This window comes from Epinephelus moara, chromosome 20 (genome assembly GCF_006386435.1).
Source record: "Epinephelus moara isolate mb chromosome 20, YSFRI_EMoa_1.0, whole genome shotgun sequence".
Lineage (NCBI taxonomy): Eukaryota > Metazoa > Chordata > Actinopteri > Perciformes > Serranidae > Epinephelus > Epinephelus moara.
Window position 1 is genome coordinate 16,004,730 of NC_065525.1, and position 21,603 is coordinate 16,026,332.

The 21,603-nt window shown below is 42.3% G+C and overlaps 1 protein-coding gene across 4 annotated transcripts in view; it reads right to left on the minus strand.

The window, feature by feature from the left end:
- The window catches only part of hipk2 (homeodomain interacting protein kinase 2), a 78,651-nt gene extending 67,540 nt beyond the window's left edge, over positions 1-11,111 (minus strand). For 2 of the 4 annotated variants that reach the window (XM_050072413.1, XM_050072414.1), the window contains exon 1: positions 10,732-11,110. In XM_050072413.1, the coding sequence (XP_049928370.1) occupies positions 10,732-10,750 (19 nt within the window). In that variant the 5' untranslated portion in view covers positions 10,751-11,110. Of the gene's footprint in view, positions 1-10,731 lie in introns of all 4 variants that reach the window. The other 2 variants (XM_050072415.1, XM_050072412.1) reach the window with 2 other exon arrangements.
- Positions 11,112-21,603: the final 10,492 nt, after the last annotated feature.

The following is a 21,603-nucleotide window of genomic DNA, read 5'->3' on the forward strand; positions in this document are numbered from 1 at the left end:
CAGCGGGAGATGTTAAAACCTAAAACCACAGGCAGAGAGAGTCTCAAGGAAAGATGTCAGTTGGAGGGAGTACTGCCTTGGACGGTGTTTTGAGGAGACGGCATCATTGCCCCACCCTGCCACCCTGCCCTGTCCCATGGTACAGACCACTAAGAACTGGTTTTGGGTGTGTTCTTGAACTGAGGGGTCAAAGTCTGCATCTGCATTAATATCTGACACAGACAGCTGCAATAATGTCGATCCTGCTCCACCAAGGATGCACCCAACGCTGCTCTCTGCATGTGTGCAGAGTATGTGTATGCACGTGTTAGTAGGCGTGTACCCACAGACATGCCTCTCTGCATATCTGAGACTCCACGTGTATGAGTGTGTGTGCAACTTTATGACTATTGCTGTTTTTTTCCCTCAACTATTTGTCAGAGCTCGACAGTCTAAGCTGTGTAGTAACAACATGCATTAAACCACCACCCCAAAACACACACACACACACACCCAGAGGGATTTTTCTAACGCCCCACCCCTTTAAAACCCTGAAATGAACCCCGACAACAGAGGAACCAGTCCAACCTGACTAGGCACCTGGGGACCAATCACACACAGGCAGGGCCACAACTTCCTGTATTTCCAAAACACAGCTGTATTCAAACAGCAAACTGATAGGGCTGTCTGGTTTATTAATAATACAACAACAGAGGAATGAGTTGCTTGGAAAAGATATTCATGAATGACAAGGCTTTGCAGAATTCTTATTTTTACCTCCAGGCGTGTGTGTGTGTGTGTGTGTGTGTGTGTGTGTGTGAGTGTGTGTGTGTGTTTCTATCAGTCCAAACTCAAACTACTGGACCAATCAGACTAATATTTTGTGTGCATATTTATGACTGTATGCTTAAGGACATCTCTTATTTTGGTGGTTCACAATTGATGTAAAACCTGCTTAATTATCTGTTTTATACCGTCATTACCTGCTGACTCCTCACTCAACAACAACAATAAGGGGCTGCAGGTTTTCCAGAAATCAGCTCGGCTAAAACAACACGCCTCACCGAGTCTGTTGCGGGCCACATTTTTGCCTTCATCATGGCTCAAAAACTGACATCCATAAAAACCTTTGGCCTCATTTTGAACCGTTGGAATCTGCAGATTGATTCTATACTGGATATGTTATGATCCAGTAAAGGTATGCACGTTATGAGATGATTAAAGGCCCAGTTTTCACGGCCATCTTAACTGTAAGGGAGCCTAGAGGGAAAATTCAACTAGCTGCAGTTTTTGCCTGCCTGATTTTGTAGAATTGCAGACTTGATATTTATTTTTTACTTATTTCTATTTATGCTTCTACCATAAGTAAGTAAGCTATGTATTCAAATGGTTTTGTGTTTGTCTGTTTTAATTGTGTTTATTGTTGTTATTTCCTACTGTGTTGTGCTGTGTCTTAGTTATCAATAATTTAATCATACTCATAATTACATGAGAGGCTATCTATATTTCATATACAGTGTCTGTTAGCAGGATAAATCGATTTGCTCTGTGCACTGCACTCCGTCAGAAATAGAGGAGTGTATTTTTATTAATTTCTGGGATTTCGCTTCTGAAATTTGCTGCAACGCGTCTGCTGGAATGCAAGAATTGTCTAGCATGGGTGCAATCAGCTCTGGCAACCACCTGGCGGAGAGCTGCGCACTACTAAGTACACTATTCTAGTTTCTTGTTTGTTTTCTGAAACACTGCGTTAAAAAAAAAAAGTACCAATGCCTGGCTACTTTCAGGTCTTGCAAGTTGCTAGCTTGAAACCAGGGTGGCTGGGGTGTTTTTGAATGACAGGTTCTGACACACAGGCTGGTCAGTGTGGTTGATAATGATTAACACTGATGCTGCCACATGAAGCCCACTTCTTGCCTCACAGAGGAGGAAACAGGGTAACTTCTATCCATTTCACATCAGAGCTCTTAATAACCTCCACATGCAGTTGGCCTCCTGCTCCCCTGACTACCCCAGTATACTCCACCTCCCAATGCTATCAAATACAAGCTGGAGATGGTGCGCATGCCTCCCCAGGCGACAGGAGTGTGTGGTATTCCAGAAGGGTGTGTGAAGCTGCTGCTCAGGGCCTATTAAGGCCACAGATCAGACTAATTTAGACTACAGATGCCTTTTTCTCCCTCGAAAATGCCTCAACATCCACTCCAGCCTTCATACTGCAGGTGACTCATCCATATACATGCTTGATAAACTGTGTTAATCTCCTAATCTCTCTTCATCGTCTTCTCTTTAACCCTCTCTCCTTCTGTAGCTTCTCCCATTCTGTCCCGTCTTTTCTTCAACATTGTAAGTAGGCCCACCATGCTATATAGTCAAACAGCTTTTAAAAGATTATAACACGCACACAAACACATGCTCACATACCAATTTAGCATGGCATATGTGTCCTTAATCCAACTGACAGGGTGTCGTAAACATGGCTGTTGAGTCTTTTTGGCCACAGAGCTGAGGTAATAAATACGGCGAGCCAACTCAGCCCTCTGCGTCTGATTCAGCGTGAAAATCGTGGCTTTAGCCGATTATATTTACAGTGTCCTCACAGTCGCAAATAGCAGCCAAAACCATGGACAGGAAATGGCTATTCTGACCATCAGTTTAACACCCACACACTGAGTGTATGAGAAGTACACATTTGGATTGGCCTGCATGAAAGGTAAACACCTTCAAAAAGGAGAAGAAGAGTTGTTGGTTTTACAATTATAACCATTATGACAAACTTTGTTTAGTGAATTACAAGAAACAAGATCCGTCTACTGTAAGAATTTGCCAGTTTGGGTTTGTTCCTGCGGTCGGAGCTGCTTCTGGACTCCCAGCTGAGTAGTAGCTGAGAGGGATTTTAACAGATGGAAAAGATGACCTGTGGGACGCCAGTAAATAATGATTCATCATACCGTAAGATGCTTTACTGTGAGTAAAGATAGAAATGCTAATAGTGTGTTAGCCTAGCTGAGGTGTTTTTGTCAGGGTTATTCAAATGCTGGATGAGGTTAATGTTACTGAGGTGGATGCCATGTTTGTGTCCAAATGTCTTCAAGTTTAGTGCTTATGAAACTCCTCACACACTGTCTCTGTCTCCCCTAATGAGGTTAAAAAAACAACTTCCCTGGCCTGGACCTGCTCTGGAGCAGTAAAGGGAAGAGAACAGGTCTACTAAGCTAAAGGTCAACTTTTGGCCTTTCTCTGGGCCAGCTTCTCTAAAAGTGATGGAGGGGTTGGAGCGTGTTTGTGTGTGTTAGCAGCTGCTGGGCTTTATCAGGGGAGCTGTGAGGAGATGGGCGCCTCGCCGGGCCGATGCTGATCCCAGATGTAAGGAGGAGACAGGTTAACGGGGACAAGGGGTGAGATCTGCAACCCCCAACGCCACAGCCACCACCACCACCACCANAAAGGGAACTCCTTGTTGCAGTCCAGGTGTAACTGAGCCTCCAGAGATAATGTTTCAAAGCGGTTGACAAAGAACTCCCAGCTCCACTGCCCTCCCTCCCTCCATTTTCTGCCTTACTTTTTTCAATCTCTGTCACTCCCTGTCTCGCTGCCATTCTCCCTCTCCCTCTCTGTCTCTCAGGCTGAATGGAGGGGTCAGTTCAAAAGGCTTCCAGGCAGAGCTGCTGGCTGGCCATGATGGTGCCTGAGGCTTTGAAGTGAGGAGTGGATCTAAAAGGTGTGCAGCCTGTTTTTCATGCTGCAACACACTTGGGTAAAGAAACATAAACAGGTATCTCTCTTCCAGAATTTTGTTTAGTTTACTTAACCATGAAACTTTACATGATTAGGCCATATGAGGACAAGTTTCAGTAATAAATGTCACTATTGTTTCTGTTTTGTGAGCTCCTCAAAGCTGAGCAAACAGTGCATGCTCCTACTGTGAATCTATTAAAATAAAAGAGCTGAAATAAGCAGCTTTCAGAATAAAATAATAGAAATTGCAAAGGCATAACCATTCCTTCAAACCTTTCTGGGGATCCTAAATATTGCATTTTTTAATAAAAAGGGTTCAAACTGTCATTAAACAACCATAATCATTCACTTATGCCGCAGCTGAATGTTTCCAAACGTCTTCCGAGATGTACGTGCAGCTATGAGGAGATATTTTTTACAGTTAGGACATTCAGCGTTTTCTCATGTCAGTACTGGAGTGGTATTAGAGGAGCCACGGGATAGTCTAATTGAATAAATTACTTTTTAACATCTCTCTCTCCCTCCCTCTCTCTCTACATTATCCCTTAAAAGCTAATAACAGCTTGGTTTCCAGCCCTCAGCGCTAACGAAGAAATCATTTTTTTTGCTGTATATGTGAATATCAAACAGATATAGAAACCGTTTTACTACATTGCAGGACAATTCGTGAAACCTCTGAGTGATTTCTATCAGTGTTGTCACTTCCACCTCCTGCGTCTTTCTGATGTGTGACTTGTTAGTTTACTGTGTCATGGAGCTGATTTTTCAGAGGGAAGTACAGGATTCCTAAGAGAATATCCGGTCTGAACCAAATTAAGTAAAACTTAAGAGGGAGGGGCAGTGACCACCACTTTTTTTTTTTTCCCCATTTCAGGCTAGTGTGGGGATGTGTCATAACAACTGCTTTCACAGTAATAGAATAATGAGAATCACAAGGCATGTAGAAAAAGAAAAAAAAATGATAAGATTGAATAAGAAGATAAGAAGTGACTTTGTGAGACGGAACACGAGAGCAAATATTGCACAAAAAGCACGTGGGGGGAAAAGGAAAGGGCTAAAGCTGCTCATTTCCATGCCTGTTGACTCCTTTGACTACCCCGGCCCTCGTCTATTGCCGTCTCCTTTCTCTGTTCTGTGCCTTTTTGCCTCCTGGCTCTGGACAGAAATGGGCTTGAGCGCTCGTCTGAGCTTTGAAGTCCTTTGGTTATCAGCCAAGCGTAGCGCTGTACCTGCAGCCATCTGTGAAGGGGCCGCCAGCAGCCACCCATCGCTCCACTTCCCTTCCATGACCGAGAGGGGCCGGAGCCAGGAGTGGAGATGGGGCTGGCACTAAGACCACGTTGGCTGGACATGGCAGAGCCCATAGCTGCGTCTATAGTGTCACATACCATAAAAAACAGCAACCTCAGTGCCCGTGTAATTCAGTCCTTTGCTACTCATTTCAATATCTGCTTGTAAACACTCCCCCCTCTCCCTCGCTATCCTCACCCCGTCTCCTTCACTCTGAAGACGAGGAAAAATGTGGAGGTTATGAAAGGCTTGATTAAAAACTGCAAGCCATTTTTCACTCCACGCTTCAAGTAATATGAAGAGACGGTTAGGATCTTTTGTTTAAATGAAGTGGCTGCGAGCGTGGTAGTTGCCCTCACCATCCAGCTGTAGTACCTTACATCATCTGTTGTCTTCGCACCACATTCAAGGCTTTGTTCAACTTTTTTTTTAGCAGCTTCACGTGTGCATGTGCAATGTGACGTGTCGAGTTGAAAGGCCAAATTAGATAATGATAAACACAGCCAGCGAACGGCAGCTCTCTTCCAGAGAGTGCGATGTCAAATGGACTGGTATGGAGAGGGGGACATTATCACAAACAATAGGATTAAGACCTGGGACAATGTGCGCCACAAACAAGCTGGTGGTTTGGTTTTGGGGGGTTAGTGATGGCAATAAGACAAGCCAGAGGGGGGACGGAGTGAGGCGGGAAGCGATGGGGGAGTCTGAGGGCTTTTGGGTGGGAGAGGAGGGGGTCATGATTAGGGAGAACAAAAAAGCTACAGTAGTTAGACCTCTTCTCAAAAGCAGCCTCCAATTACACGCACACACATACATGGGGGCTTCCAATCTGGCCATCAGGCTGTTGCTGAAGTGTCACATGGGCACCATGTGTGCTGGCCAATGGCCTCTCGGCTTATCAACAAACAGAGCGGGATGGAAGGACAGATAAGAGATAGATGTGGGGGTGGGGCGGGGAAGCGCGGGCTGGGAGTTGGAGGGGTCATTGGCGGATGATGATTGCAAAGTGAGCATGCAATACATGGCATGTGAGCAAAATGCAGATCACGCTGCACTGCGCGGTATTATTCGCTTAAATATATTTTTTAAGAAACGATTTGACACCTTCAGTGTATAAAGTGCCCTTTATGCTCCAGGAATCCCTGTGTAATTATTGCTTAGCAGGGCCCAAGTTAACAAAAGGCCTCATTCACTCTGTGCGCTGCGTTGAGAAGCAGTAAAATGTGAACCTTTGTTTGAACCGTGGCTCTCGTAGCAGATCAAAGCAATGGATGTGTCGTAAGGTGCAGGGGCTCTCAGCACTTTTGAACAGATCCTACTCTCATCCTCGCTGTCGAGCGCTTATTACATTACTTTTAGCAAGAGGAGGTTATCTAGATTTAAGAGGGACGTTCGTCAAGTTTTTCTCTGTCACGCTGATCCTCAAATACACGGAGGTGAACATTTTTAGGTGATGTGGAACCCCACTGAAAAGCAGAGAATTGCTTATAAAATGCTCCAAATCCATTTAGAGAATAAAAGCATTCAAAGAATTAAAATATCATGGGTCGTGTTTACAGTTTTAATTCCAGCAATCAAGGGACTGTGAGGTGTTCTCAATTTCCTAAACGCAGATATCACATATTTGCAACTTTTATTACAGACCAGAGAGCAACTCTAAGATGCCTGTTACACTAGTTTCCTCTTTAACAGAACCCGGAGTCGTTCCGCTGCTAGTCAGAGCCAGAGGCAGCTGTTCCACACAAGCTGACACCATACACAGTGTGAAACAACAGTGCAGGGGGAAAAAAGGGCCTTCACACATGCATGACAACCAACACGGAAATGCCTTGTGTAAGCAGTCGACAGGGTTGAGGCTCCATCCCAGGCAGCCTCCCCCCCTTCCCCTTCGATAAAAACCAACTAATGTCAGCAATTGATGTGGTCTCCCGCTTCAAGGACCTCGGAGCCCGGCTTTCAGAGTCGTTTCCGAGAGAGGTCTGAAACATATGGCAGAAGCACTAAAACAGGAGGCTTACTGACTGAGGAGAAAATGAGAATCGCAAAGTCCCCTTGCATCTCAATTGAATTTCTTCCAAAGAAAAAAAAAAAAAAGAGGACCAGAAGAATGATGTGCGCGTGTACTGGAGGCAGTTTTACTCCAGAGAAATTTGCTGAAAAGAGTATATGAAGAGTTGAGCTTGTTGAAAGAGCCAGAAGTACTCCGCTCATATTCAAGGCCGGGCCTCCTGTGTCAGACTGGCCTCTACTAACCTGTCATTTCAGTTCAGGCTGACGCCCCCCCCCCCCCCCATATCCCCTCCACCCTACCCCTCATCTGTTTCCAAAAACCCTCAGATCACACCTGTGAACTATTTCAGCACATCAGAGAGAGCTCACATATTCCCTTGTCTTCTACCGAGAGCTACACACACACCTCATCACACACGAAACTCACATTCTATCTCCCTCCAAAGCCTCAGCTCCTTCTACTAAATGCTCCAACAAATCAATAGCACAAAGAATCCCCGAACACTGGATTTCTCTTCCTTTTTCAGATAGGAAGCTTTGAATAATGCAAAAGCGATACTTGTAAAGACAGCTTATCCATTTTCATAACCCTTTCTGAGCAAGCCGCCTTCCAAACAAGTCATGAGGTGATGCATCAGGTCAACAAACAGATCAAAACAACCTGCTGAGTGACAGTGAAAAACAAGAGATAAACATTCACAATGGCACCTATAAGGATTTGCCTAGTGATGACTGCTCCTTCCTGCCAGCTATTTAACTACCAACTGTTTAGCTATCCTCCCTCCCCAGGCCTTTCTCTTCCTCCACTGTGGACAGTGAAGAGCTAAACACACCACCCTGCTTGTCATAACAGTCAGGAAGAGAGACCCTCCTCGGTTCCCCCCTGACTCTGCCACGGGGCGCGGCCCTGCCGTGGCCCCCGAAGGCCCCCAGGGTTCTTCCTGCAATTCTAATCAAAGTTTAAAAACGCTGCAACCTTGGAGTCTAAGCCTGGGTCGCGGCCTGTGAGGAAGATATCAATCAAGCGGGTCCAAACAAGCGTGAGGGGAAGAGGGAGGGAGACAGAGAGAGTTGAGGGGAGTTTCGGAGAAAGTCTGTCCTCTCTGTCCTCAGAGGAGGAACTTCCCCTGAACGAGGTCAGGGTACGTTCCCTATACCTGGAAAACCACGAGGTAATTCAAAGTCACATTAACACGTAATGGCTGCGTGGATGGATAAAACATTAATCTGCCTGTGATGCTGCAGCGCCTGTCATCACTATCATCATCATCAGCCTCTGAGTCATACACTCTGTCCATTTTTCCGGGTGTGAATGAACGAATGCTCTCTGGAATAGTACTGGTTGACCTGTGAGAGGCAGATCTGCAAATGAAGTCGTGTCCCTGCCTGGTGCCCAGCTCTGCAGCTGTCTTAATCCTCTCGCTGGCCTGCCCTACAAATGGGTGACAGCACATGTGTGCGAAGGCATACACAGATAGAGACAAATGCGCATGCAGGCGTAAGCGCGCCAATATCCAGCCAGGGTTTGGCGGTGTGTGAATATTAGCTTTTTCCACAGCTGGGGGCTGCTGGACCTGCCTCGTTCATCAGACATCCATCAAGGTGACAGTTTGGGTTATGAGACCAGGCTCCCAGGGTGATCAGACCGCTGCCCTGCCTGCCAGCAGGCCCGCCTGATGGCCTTCTGTCTGGGCCAAGAAGGACCAAAGGCAAACATGGACGCACATTCACTAAGCACAGTGACCACTATCACCATTTCATACACCTTGCTGAAAACCTCAACCATGTTTAGACAATTAATCCCAAAGAAGTGATTATAAATGTTAAATCAAGTTCAGCAAACAAAGCACATGTCTCAAGTGTTTTTTCCTCCACACGCTCAACTTTAAACTATCAAAGGAAGCAGTCCATCACGTAGATTTAAGTTATTAGTTGCCTTGTAGCCGAGGGTGAGCAATCACCATAATAGCCGGTCCCAGTCTACGTAAAAGGGCCCCCCAAACCTATTTTCTACCGGAGACTTTGGTCATTTCCATGACTGCACTACATAACAGGCCTCTCCAACACTGAGGGGGACAGGCTAGGTAATTAATTCCCCCTGCCGCCTCTTTCTCTTTCCTTCTCCTCCTCTCCGTGGTGAAGGGAAAAGCCGGGGAATGTAATTTACACTAATTACCTTTTGCATAGGAGTCTCATTTTCAACTTTCCTTTTCATGTTGGAACGCCGTCGTCTCAGGCTTTGCCTGTAAGCTTCAACACCCCTAATGAAAAATCACTACAATATTCCCATAGTGACATAACAGCACTTAGTGGGGAGTTTGTAGCAGCCTTATTGTTGCTCCTGATACTGTCATCTTCTGTAGCAGCCCTTTTAATACCCTACATATTCGTATTAGACACCACTTTTGCTTGTGATAATTTGGAAAAACCTCACTCTAAAATGTGTAGTGTTACTTTTCAATACTTCTTTTTCTCAATGGTAGTTTTGACTAGGAAAAAAAGGGGTTCCCTTTAGCACCAGCAGAGGGACTATAGAGTAGGGAAAGAAGATCGCAAACATGAGGCTGCTCAAAAATAAATATTGGAAACATCAAGGGTCATCATTTGCTTTGTGCTTCGATTCAGTTTGCACAAGCTTCTGATCTATATGTAAGCCTCTGTTTCCATTGTAAATACTGTTAAAGGTTATTAATGTAGTCAGAGAAGCATCTCCACAGGCTACTGTAAGTATACTAGGCTATTTCTGAATGATGCACTACTACAGCAGAATCAAAGCAAAATCTAATATAAAATGACATGCAATCTCATCATAATAAAGCCTCTGTTTTAAAATCTATTTAATCTGTTGGCATTATTTGTGCAGTTGCAGTTGTGCATGCATAGATCCCGGATCCTGCACGGATTATAATGGGCCGCTTGCACTGTTTAACATCTATAACCCACCTTGCAACGACATTGCAAAGCAAACACATTGTCTGTGTGTGTGCATTACTCTCTTAGAATAAAAAAAAAATAAACTGTATGACAGCAAACAATTTGGAGAAGCATGCGGGGTAGCATTCTCTCAATTGGATTAGTCACAGCTACAATGCTGCAGCGATAGCGAATATACGCTGTATTTAAAGCTTGCCTTTGGTTTCCGGAAGATAGAATAAGATATTTGAATCAATTCCCAGAGGCAATGAAAGATCTAAAGTCAGTCGGTGTTAAAGATTGCTGTGGAATAATTGGAGATAGGAAAAGGAGAGTGGATACAGAGAGGCGAGACTCGCACCGATCGGTCTCCGACCTTCTTTCATTCCTTCTTAAAAGCATGAGCTGTAATTTCTACCAGGAACAAACATTTACAACATGCAGACTGCTGTGTGTTAAACACATGTTTGTCTTTGACCTTTTTCAGGAGGGTTTGCTGCTTTCTCAGCGCTATTTCAGCTCGGACTGGCAGCTCAATCTGACTATTTACTCCTATTCTGTAACTGTGACCAGCAGCAGTACGCACACAGCTGCAGGGACATTTGACAGCATACTTGCGCTGAGGTTAGATATAATAATGTGCATATATGTTGGATGGTTTTGACTGAAAGAGGAGAGGGTGCAACGCATCTGTCTCCGTATCAGCCGCAATTCAATTGTATCCCAATTGATACAGTAGGCTCAGTGACAGAGCTCCGCACAGGGGGGGAGAAAACAGCACATTTCCAAAAAGCATCTTACCTTCGTATACAGGGGCCATCGGTGCAAGGATTTCTGTTATTCATGGCAAAAAATAAAGCGAGATTTCTGCTCAAAACTCAATGAAAATCTGCCATCTTGAAACACTGATGAGAGAGTCGCGGCGGTCTCCTGCATTACTGGCCCAGTTCATTAGTGAGGAAAATGCTCATAATTCATATCCAGGCGTTTCCAAACGGAGGGTCCGACGCGAAGGGGAAGCGACAGAGGAGGTGGCCGTGCGGTTTGAAATCCCTCCTGACCTGCGGTGTATTTCTGGAGGCTCCGATGATGAGCCGCGGTGACAGGTTTACTTCAGCTATTGTGCGACATGTCTGTGGAGTGAGGAGTCTCTGCAAAAGTTGCAGTGGTCAGAGCGCAGCGAGTTTGGTGTACAGTGAGCGAGTCGAGTGTCGAGCGAGTCGATGGAGCCGACGAGGAGACGCATCACTCTGGGCTCCCAAAATAAATATCATCATCGTTCCCATGATCATATAACAACAATATATATATATATATATATATATATAGCCTAATTAAAAAATGTAGTTATTAAAAAAAGGTGCAAAGAGAAGAATAAAGACAGCATTTAAGTGTTAACCTGCAAGTTTATTTTATAACACCTTTCAAACAAAGAAGCAGTTCAAAGTGCTTTACATAGGGCAAATAGAATATATTGGTGCAACATTTAAAACGCAATTAAAAAGGAGAATGCAATATTAGAATGTAATAAAAGTAGACTAGAAAAGATAAAAGAAAAGAAAATACAAATAGACAAAAATGAAATTGACCAGAAATACAGTTATAGTGTACTTAAAGTAGCCTACTATAGACCTACCTAACCCACCATTTACTACTTACAAGGATGGATGTATTACTGAATGGGCCTACCGGGTACAGGTCCAAGGGCCCCCAAGTGTCAGTGTCTTCATTTGCACAATTTAATTCAAACTAACACATACCAATGTGGAATAGACACACTAAATAACTACAAATATGGGCAAAACAATCAAAAGCAGACACTAAATGAATACAAAGCAACAGTAAATGACCATGAAAGACACACAATTCCCTCATTAAGATTCACAATTACCCCAAAGACACCCACATGACTGCAAAATGACAAAACAACCATAAGGAGATACAAAAAAATGACCAAAAATGACACAAAACAACCACAAGGAGACACAAATAAATTGAATACAAAACAACAGAAAAACAACCAAAAAAGACACATAATTACCCCAAAGACACACACATGACTACAAAAGGACAAAACAACCACAAACAGAAAAAAAAAACCACAAAAAAAGATGCACAACAACTTCAAAGGGACACAAAACCAGCACAAAGTCTTCATGCCTTGCTCCTGTGTAGAGAAGGTGGTGAGGGCCTTGGCACAATGTCTCATAATCCGCCCACTCTTATAAAGTACGTTGAGTTATTTATTCACTTTGAGAAGGTATTATAAAATTTCCCTTGGATGTGTACACCAATTCGAACAAAAATGAAGTGATGTAATAGGATAGCCTTCTACTACTTGTTGGAGTATATTTGTATAATTTGCCAGATGTTTAATACTCTGTTATTTCGAACTGGGCCCAGTGAGTGACCCTGACCTCTGGAACCCACTGGCTGTTCTGGTTGTTACTGGTTGTGAACGTTAAATTGTGGTTACTGTACTTAGTGTTACTGTAATTTGAAGCATTCTCTGGCACAAGAATTTCCTTTGGGATAAATAAAGTTCAATTGAATTATTATTATCATTATTATAATTATTATAATTATTATTATTATTATTATTATCTAGAAACATTTATAGAATTCCAGTAAACAGGCTTCTCATAATTACATCATTGCATGATATAATTACTTGGACACGATGTGACCGTGTCGTCAAACAGCTGTCGACATTATTCACAGCCGTGCAAAGTGCATCTGGGTCGGATGATTCTGCGGGTGATTGGTCAGGCCTGCGCGAGGCTGAAGCGCTCCTACAGTAGGCTACAGTATGACGACATGAGGTCTGCACAGAATGAACTGGAGCGGAATCGGATTACATAGGCTCACACAAATGTGAGTAATCTGTCATTTAGCAGCGACCCTAAAAAATGCACTCACAGCAATATGCGCACCAAAACCTCTAAATTAAACATGTCGGTTCAGACATGTGGGCTGCTGTTATATAGCAGTACATTAGAGCAGAGCTATCTGACTCTATAGCCTACCAAAGTACACTAAGCATTTAAAAGTATGTATGTCTATGTATGTCTCTGCAGAAGTGCTTTGATCTCACCATTGTGAGCGAAAAATAATCATCACAAAGTTTCTTTGTCTCTCACAGCGGAAACCAATCAGTGATGCTCCATCCTCAGCAGATATCTGTGCATGTTCTGAGCCATGCAGCTTTGCAAGGAGTTATGCAATTACTCATTCAGATTAAGTATGTCACACGGCCCTCAGCCTGCACACACATCATATATAGCTGACCACTGCATGTCTAAGTGGTGATGTAACTGCAGGACAGGGCATTAAATGAGGCCTTACAGGCCCACGGGGGGNCATTAAAACACCCAAGTAACGCAATTCTCCCATCAGCAGTGCATTGTTTATTCATGCTACTTCCTCAACAAAAAAACCACTAGAATGCTCCTGAGGGGACTTACTGTGTACCGTGCTGTGGTGAACTGCTCGATAGCCAGAGTATGCTGAGCATGTGAGAAGTATTGGAACAATGCGACAGCCAGTTTCACGACTGAGAAAATGAAATATAAAGCATAAAATACACAACATTATATTAAGGTCTGTAATTACTCTAAAACTGCCTCACAGTATGTGAGTGTCTAGGTTTACTGTAATCATCGTCGTTGCATTGAGGCTTAAGTGTAAACAGGCCAACAGGTTGTGCAGAGCTGTGCTGGGGATTTTGGCAATAAGGAAAAATGCTAACCTATGCTTCCTAATTGCTGGTTTTACAGCTGGGAAAGAGCAGGTGCCAGCCTTTCTTGCGAAGAACTGTGTGTGTAGCATAAAGGTGCTTAACACTACGGGGCCCCCCTCAGGACAATCAGCAAATTTGAAATCCCCAAAATAGAGAAGTTCATTCTCCAGTTTCCTGCAAATCTGATCAGAAACAACTGATTTACAGTGTATGACCAAATAAATGTTGTAGCTACTGTGGCACCCTTAGGCCCTTTAGTCCAATTATTTAAAGAAAGAAAGGGCAAAATGGAGCAGTGACATATCCTTCCCTTCTTCTCACTTCCTGTGTTTCCTAAAAATCCAATAATCCAAATCAAATTTTCAAAAGATCAGTTGTCATTGTTTAAATTAACCATTCATTAATCATACTTAACTTACTATGTTAATTGTGAGGACTCTAAATGCGGTGACACAGTTTGATCTCATTATAGAAACTTATTTGTGGGAAACACACACACACTGTAGTCACACACCCACGTTCATTACAGTCATTCATTGCAAAACTGTGTTCATTCTCAGCTACTAGGCCGAGGTTGAACCAGGATGTAGCTCTGCAAAAGGCATTTCCCAACTGCTTGGGAAATAACTTAAAAGTTTGATTTCACATTTCACATCCCAACAAGTGTTTTATGTGAAACTGTAAACTTCAATAAAATCTTTCTCACTGCTCGTGTTGCTTTTTGAAATGGGTCACCTCTTTCTCAATCAAAAAAAAAAAAGTTTTTAACTCTAAAATGTTACCAGAAAAGATTGATTTCATTAGCAAGATGTGCAACANAAACTGTAAACTTCGATAAAATCTTTCTCACTGCTCGTGTTGCTTTTTGAAATGGGTCACCTCTTTCTCAACCAAAAAAAAAAAAAAAAAGTTTTTAACTCTAAAATGTTACCAGAAAAGATTGATTTCATTAGCAAGATGTGCAACAGGTAATAAACCAATGCTGTAACACCCCACTTAAGCCAATCAGCGTAATTTTCAAAATGTCCAAATGCAGCAATCATGCCCTGAAGTTTCATTAAAATCCAGTCTGGGGGTGTTGCAGACATTGTGCATGACAGAACAACAGATGATGACATACTGAACAACAGACAGACAGACAGACAGACAGACAGATGGTCCGGGGCAATTATGTGGGATTAATGCATCCCCCTTCCCCCAGGTTCATCATGGAGGACAAATATGAGTCACAAGACAGAGCTAGAAATCCCAGTGAGTGAAGATAAGGCAGGTCGATGTGGTCCATGTGGATGCATCCAACTCAACAGTAAATCAGGTAGATGAATAATTAATAAAGGGTGGGAGCTTGGTTGTTCAAAGCTAATTAGAGATAATTAGAGTACTACTGAAAAGTTGAGGATATTCTATCAACTAAAAGTTGATAAAAGCTACAAAGTTTTCATTTCATTTAAGAAAGAAGACACAGTTATGTTATGCTGACAACATACTTTGAGACCAAACGGTCTCTTGCTAATACCCAGTACTTCTTTTACTGTGCCTCTTATCTGTACGTTGTGCTTATGGTTTTGAAGTGTATTGACATTGACTTTACATTACACATTCAGCACATCTAACACACTCACTATAAGGGTTTTAATTGAGTTATTGAACACATTTGAATGTAATAAAACTTGGTTGGATATATAACAGTGTGTACAGTGTTGCAGTGGTAGTTGATGTGGATGGGTAAGTTAACAAGGAGGAAGTGGGACTACTCTCCTATGTATTCCAATGGCTTTCTGACTGATAGGTGGGTATACTCTAAACCAGTGGTTCCCAACTGGTGGGTTGCGGTCCAAAAGTGGGTTGTGGGTCCATTCTGAATGGACCACAAGTGACTCGGGATCGTGTCAAGTTTGTAAAAAATACACTTTATTTTCAAGTACAGTGAATTTCCAGCACAGAGCACAGGAGCCTGGTCTCACGCAATCCAACGCTTGGGCAGTGACTCGCAGCGACAGACAAACACCAACAAACACCGACTTACACCCGAGAGAGTGGTGTTCACAAAGCCAAACCCTGTTCTTTTTTCCTAAACCTATCTGTGTGCTTTTGTTGCCTAAACCATACCATGTGTGTTTATTGTTGAAGAAAAAAAAAAAAAGTCAATTTGTGATGTTGTTCCGACGTAGTGCATTTATTTTGAAAGAGACTGTATGTAAATGTTAAATTTCCTGTGAAAACGGAAGTGTATTTTGAGAGAAGACAGTTCATGTAACAGGCAGAAGTTGACACAGTGTCCCAGAACGTCAACATCCAGCGCACCCAGCAGGGTATCTTGCACGTTGTATGTGGACGTGGAAAGTCCATGACCAAACATCAATATGTGCAAGGTTGAAGTGTAAATGTGTTGGAAAAAGAGGTGGGTATACCCCTTATAATTCAGTATAACTGCCACTACACCACTTTGTGTGCAGCATTTAGGCACTGAACATCCAAACCAGGTGAGTGAACAGTATAAAGCTGTTTTTATGATCAGTCTGCGTCTGTACCTGTTTCATGTTGTTGGTAACACATGTCCACCTGTTTGTTTCCAGTCTCTGTTATATAATACCACCTTCTCTGAGTGAGTAATGAATATAAACTGTCATTAAGCGTGAAAAATACTGAACAGACGCAGCAGATAGAATTAAAACCACTGTAATTACAGAGACTTACAGAGCGTATTTACTCACTACTGAGTTCTGACTGAGTATTGGATGCTCCTGTTTGTGTTGACACAGGACGGAGCACAGCCTGCAGAGTCAGAGGACACACACATTTTTACCACATGGCCTGAGTTTAAACAGAAGTTAAGTCTGGTTAGAGTGTGGTTGTGTCGCGGTTACACGAAAAACTGCCTGAACTTTGATGAGACTTTAAACACCATATGAAAATATTTCAGCTCTATTATTACACAGTGATTGCCTCTCCTTGTGCTTCATATACTGTTGGCTACCACTCTTTCATTATCTTCCACGGCCGCGTACTTGTTCAGGTGTATCTTATATGCAAAAGTTATGTAGGTGGGCGTATATAAATAAAAATATCTTGCAGTCTCTCATTATGAAAAAACTGATTTTAAGGGAAGTCAAGGATCTAAACATCTTCTGTTTTCCCTCTGCCCCTCCTGTGCTCAGCTGACCTCTGACCCCTCGTACAGCACCGAAATAGCCTCTGTGCTGATTCAGACCCCTAACACTGTTTAGTCCCGCAGGTCCAATTATTACCTCATACAAGTTAGAATCAGGGTTGTTTCTTGGCTTGCTGACATGGATGACATCATTGACTTTTTAAATTGACATTTCCATGGGAAAATCACTTTTACCCAGCTAGTTTAGTTAAAGGAGAGAAAAAAAAGCATGCCTGAATAACAACATGGAGGATTTTGGAGGACGATTTTGTCCCAGAGTGAAGGGTACACACACATTCAAAAAACTTTTACAGGTGCTGGATCAAAATAATCAAACTGAGGCGAGACTCACACAGGAGATCCACACACTGTATTAAAAGCTCCCAGCAATCTTAATTGATCTTCGTCAGGCATTGTCAAACCACCATCATAAAGCAGATATATATAGACACAAACACATTCATCACTCAGGTGATTGTAATCTGTATGATTGAGAGTCAATCCATTCACAGGCTGAAACAATCAGGTTGGACCAATCTGAGCAGAGCTGAATGACGCTATCTGATACTCCCACACGGGGGACAGAGCATGCCTTAATGACGAGGAACTGGGAACATAAAAATCAATATTACACAGACATATATTGGATACAACACATTAGAAATGATTAAGCCATATATAAATTATACATCACAAATCATCAAGAAAAAAATGCTTATGATAAAAATTACTATATAAAAAATACATAAATGTAGTAAAACAGAAAACAATAATATGTTACTCACCCAGAAAAATATTTTTAGGAATACAGGCATGTTCAGCTTAGCAATTGATAAGAATTTGTAACAGTACCTACATATTAAATTCTATTCACCAAATGTTAAGTCGAATATATACCATAAGTCAGTGGTTCTTAACTGGTGGGTCACAGTCCAAAAGTGGGCCATGGGTCCATTCTAAATGGACCTCAAGTGACTTGGGAAAGTTTGTAAAAAACACACTTTATTTTGAAGTACAGTGAATTTCCAGCACAGTGCTTTTATTTTGAAGTGTCATTTCCTGCTGTAGAATAAACTAGCTTGACGACATAGCCAAACAAATGTATGACACTGAATATATTTAACTGTGTGGACCTTGAGCTAATGACTGAGGAGAAATCTGGACCCTGTGGCTGGACCACTTGGGAACCACTGCCATAAATCACATAAATCTTCCAGCATATGAATGATACAATTTACGGTATAGAAAAATACACAGGTAAAAGTAGAAAAATAAAAAATGGTGATATATTACCCTAAGACCATAATACCTTTTAAGATTTAAGATTAAAATAAAGACATACAAGAGTAACATTTGCAAGTTAACGACTTTCAGAGGTAATTACAGTCAGTCGTAAAACATCCAGTCTAGGGATGTACGCTAATATTGGCATCCCATCGATATCGGCCGATATTGGCTTTAAGATTAAATATCGGAATCTGCCAACATGCTGGTAATATCAGCACATTGTCAGCCCCCTCCCTCCTTCCTACCCCCCTACTTCTTGCGCTCTTGCTTAGACCACGCCCTCATCCTAGGCCTTTATTTTGATCTCAACTGCACACCTGTAAAGTTTCATAACTGCATCTGGCATGCATGCAACTAGGGATGCCCGATAATATCGGCACGTCATCGGTATTGGCAGATATTGGCTTTAAAATGAACTATCAGAAGCAGCCAACATGCTTTTCCTTAATTGGCAAAATGAATGAAAATGACATATACTGAAAAGCACTGTATTTCAGACTCCATCTGCTGGTGGGCCATCATGATAAGCATATACATACATAACATGATGTTAGCTACTACAGAAGAAACTTGATGATCACTAAAACTAGGTAGGGAAAAAAGTGGATATATCGATATCTGTATCGGTTATCGGTCAAATGAGTTGTTACATATCGGCATATCGGCAAAAAATCAATCAGTCAATGAATTTAAGGGCATCATAAAGAATGTGGTGACAGAGACATGTGCTTGGTTTTCTTGAGAGGCCACTATGTTTGAATAGTTGTTGTTTTATTGTTGATTTTTGTTTTGCATGTTGTATTTGTTGCATTTTAAATGTGTTCTGCTTGGCTGCTACCTTGGCCAGGTCTCTCTTGTAAATGAGATTTGCAATCTCAATGGGGCTTCCTGGTTAAATAAAGGTTTAATTAAAATTAATAAATTAATAAAAACAAAAGCTAGTATCGTGCCTCCCTAATCCAGTCACAGACACTGTAGCCCTGAAATCCTTCATGTTAACTGTTTCATGAATAGTTTTTATATCTTCAGCATTAAAACTTAGATGAGTTTCCTCTCAAGGACAATTAAGCTTCACAATGAACTCAGAAAGAGGTGCCCACTTATACACCATAGTATTCATCAAACTATCTAAAACACTTGGTAAACATTTAGTGAGGATTTTTTTTTTTCTAAAAAGAGGAAATAAAACAGTGACAATAAAATCCTGCCTATCTGAGATGCTAAATGAATGACAACTCTCCTACTCAAAAGCTCTGTTTCCTTTTGTGCAAAAGCCGTATTGTGGTTTTTTGCTGGTATGTACGAGTGTGATGTTTTTCCTGCGTGTGAGAACTGGTGGTTTACCAGGCATCTCAGCAGAGTAAACAGAATTTAGATCCGCCTGACAATGATTTTGGCATTGACTACCTTTTTGATTGAGCTACGGTATTTCTTTAACAACAAACAAGCCGCGTGAATTACAACCCAAAGCTGTAAATGATTATCCCATATGCTTCACACGCACCAATGCATGCGGTTCTGTTTTCAACAATCAAGCAATTTGTCATGCCTTATAAAATCTAGAGCACACTCAATAGCTTCTCCTTCTCTCTGTCTCTCTCTTTTTTTGATTTATTTTTTGAGCGTTCAGCAATATGTTTCTCAAAATGTTCTTTTTGTGCGGCTGTGTCTGTGTGTGTGTGTGTGTGTGTGTGCCTCCCTGGTGCTGCTTGTTCTTTCTGCGGCTCAGCTTGTGATGGTCTTTGGATGTTCCTGAGAGGTTTATCATTGACACAATGTTACTGAGGACGGGACGGACGCGGCCTCCTGGGTCACAGTGGAGGGGAAGGGTGAGAGCTCTGCCGGGCTTCAGACAAAGCTGTTGGAACAAATAATTGACAGGTTGCCTTGGAAACCAACCCAACTAATCTGCATGAGACAAATCAGCATCGTAGCACGGTCCAAAGAGATTTAGAAGAAAGTACAATTTACTGTCTTCATTTCAAGTAGTGAGAGGTTGTTCCTTAGATATGGCACACGCTATGACTAATACACTTCAAATATAATAGCCCAATCATCACATAATCATTACAGAGTCATCCTTCAAAATGTTGACACATCAAGTACAAAGAGTTCTTTCTGTTTCAGACCCTTTCTTCTTCTTTCATCCAGATGCTATCTATCTCCAGTTACATGTAGTGTCATTCACATGTATGCAACTGCATTGTCACAGTAATGCTTCTCCGCTTCTTCCCCTCTCCGAGCCTTGATCAAGTGCTGGTTGTGTGCCACTAAGGGGTGTTTCCTCCATTACCGAGGCTGTAATTGATTTCTAAATGTATTCCATGTCGAGGCCAGTGGGCTGTCCATGTCAATCAAACCCGTCCTCATCTTTCTGGCACTTTCTATCGCAGAGTAAATAAGTTCGGCCTTGAGCTTGCTGATAAAAATCCAGCCAACACCAGCTAAAAGTGGTTACTGCTTTCTCGACGGTCTGAGTTGGATTTTAATAGGCACTGCTGGTCAGATGCTGTTTAAATCAGATCGCTGATGTTGGGAAGACCAGACAAAAACAGCTTAACTATCATTAGCTTGTCAAAACGGTGCAGCTTCATGACCAGATGTGACTTCATTACATCATGAATTATGTTGTAGACATGAGTGGAAGTCCCACTCAATGATGAAACACAAGCATCACAGTGGAAATCAGCAGCTACTCTGTGTTTGAGCTACAGGAGAAATAGATACAAGTGTTAGCAGACATATTACTGTTAGCCAAAGCGTTTACAACATCTGGTGGACGATTAAGTGGCCAGAGGGTTGATGTGATTAATGTAGAAAATGCAAAGTAGTCAGACACATAATAAAGAACTGGTGTCTGTTAAAATTAAAGGGGCATTCCACTGATTTTACACTCAACTGTTAGATGACAACGACTCAAAGCCTGGGCATGCAAAGATCTATGGTTGACCCTGAAATGAGATGAAGTGCAATTTACATACTGACTTATATCACTAACAATAACACAGTTAACCTTTTCTATCTCCCTTAACTGTAGCGTGTGAAATAGGGTATGGTGAATGTGCTAGGAAAGGTAGTATCGGCACGGTCACTACCTGGAGCTCGCATCAACGGAGCCTGGGTTTGTGCAAGATGGCAGTGGTGTTTGGGCTGAGAAAGCCATGCGTAAGTAAGGTAAAGGAGGTTGTTGCGTTTGTGCGGGGAGCAGTGACAGCTGGCATTAGGGGAGTGTCTCTGGGACGCCAGAGATCACTGTCTAGCCTCCTGGAGGTGTCGTGGGACCAACTAGACGAAACACTGGTCAAAGGAGGTTCCCACCTGATGACCCCAAAGACATGTTAGTTATCACTGCTCATTGATCTGTATAGTTAAGTCTTGCCGTAATAGCTTATCATAGGGCTTAGGAGGTTATTCACTAAGCGCTGATCCTTTATCTAGAGCAAAATTTCTTGTGTTTATTTGAACTAACAATAAAAGTTTTGTTGTATTTACATGC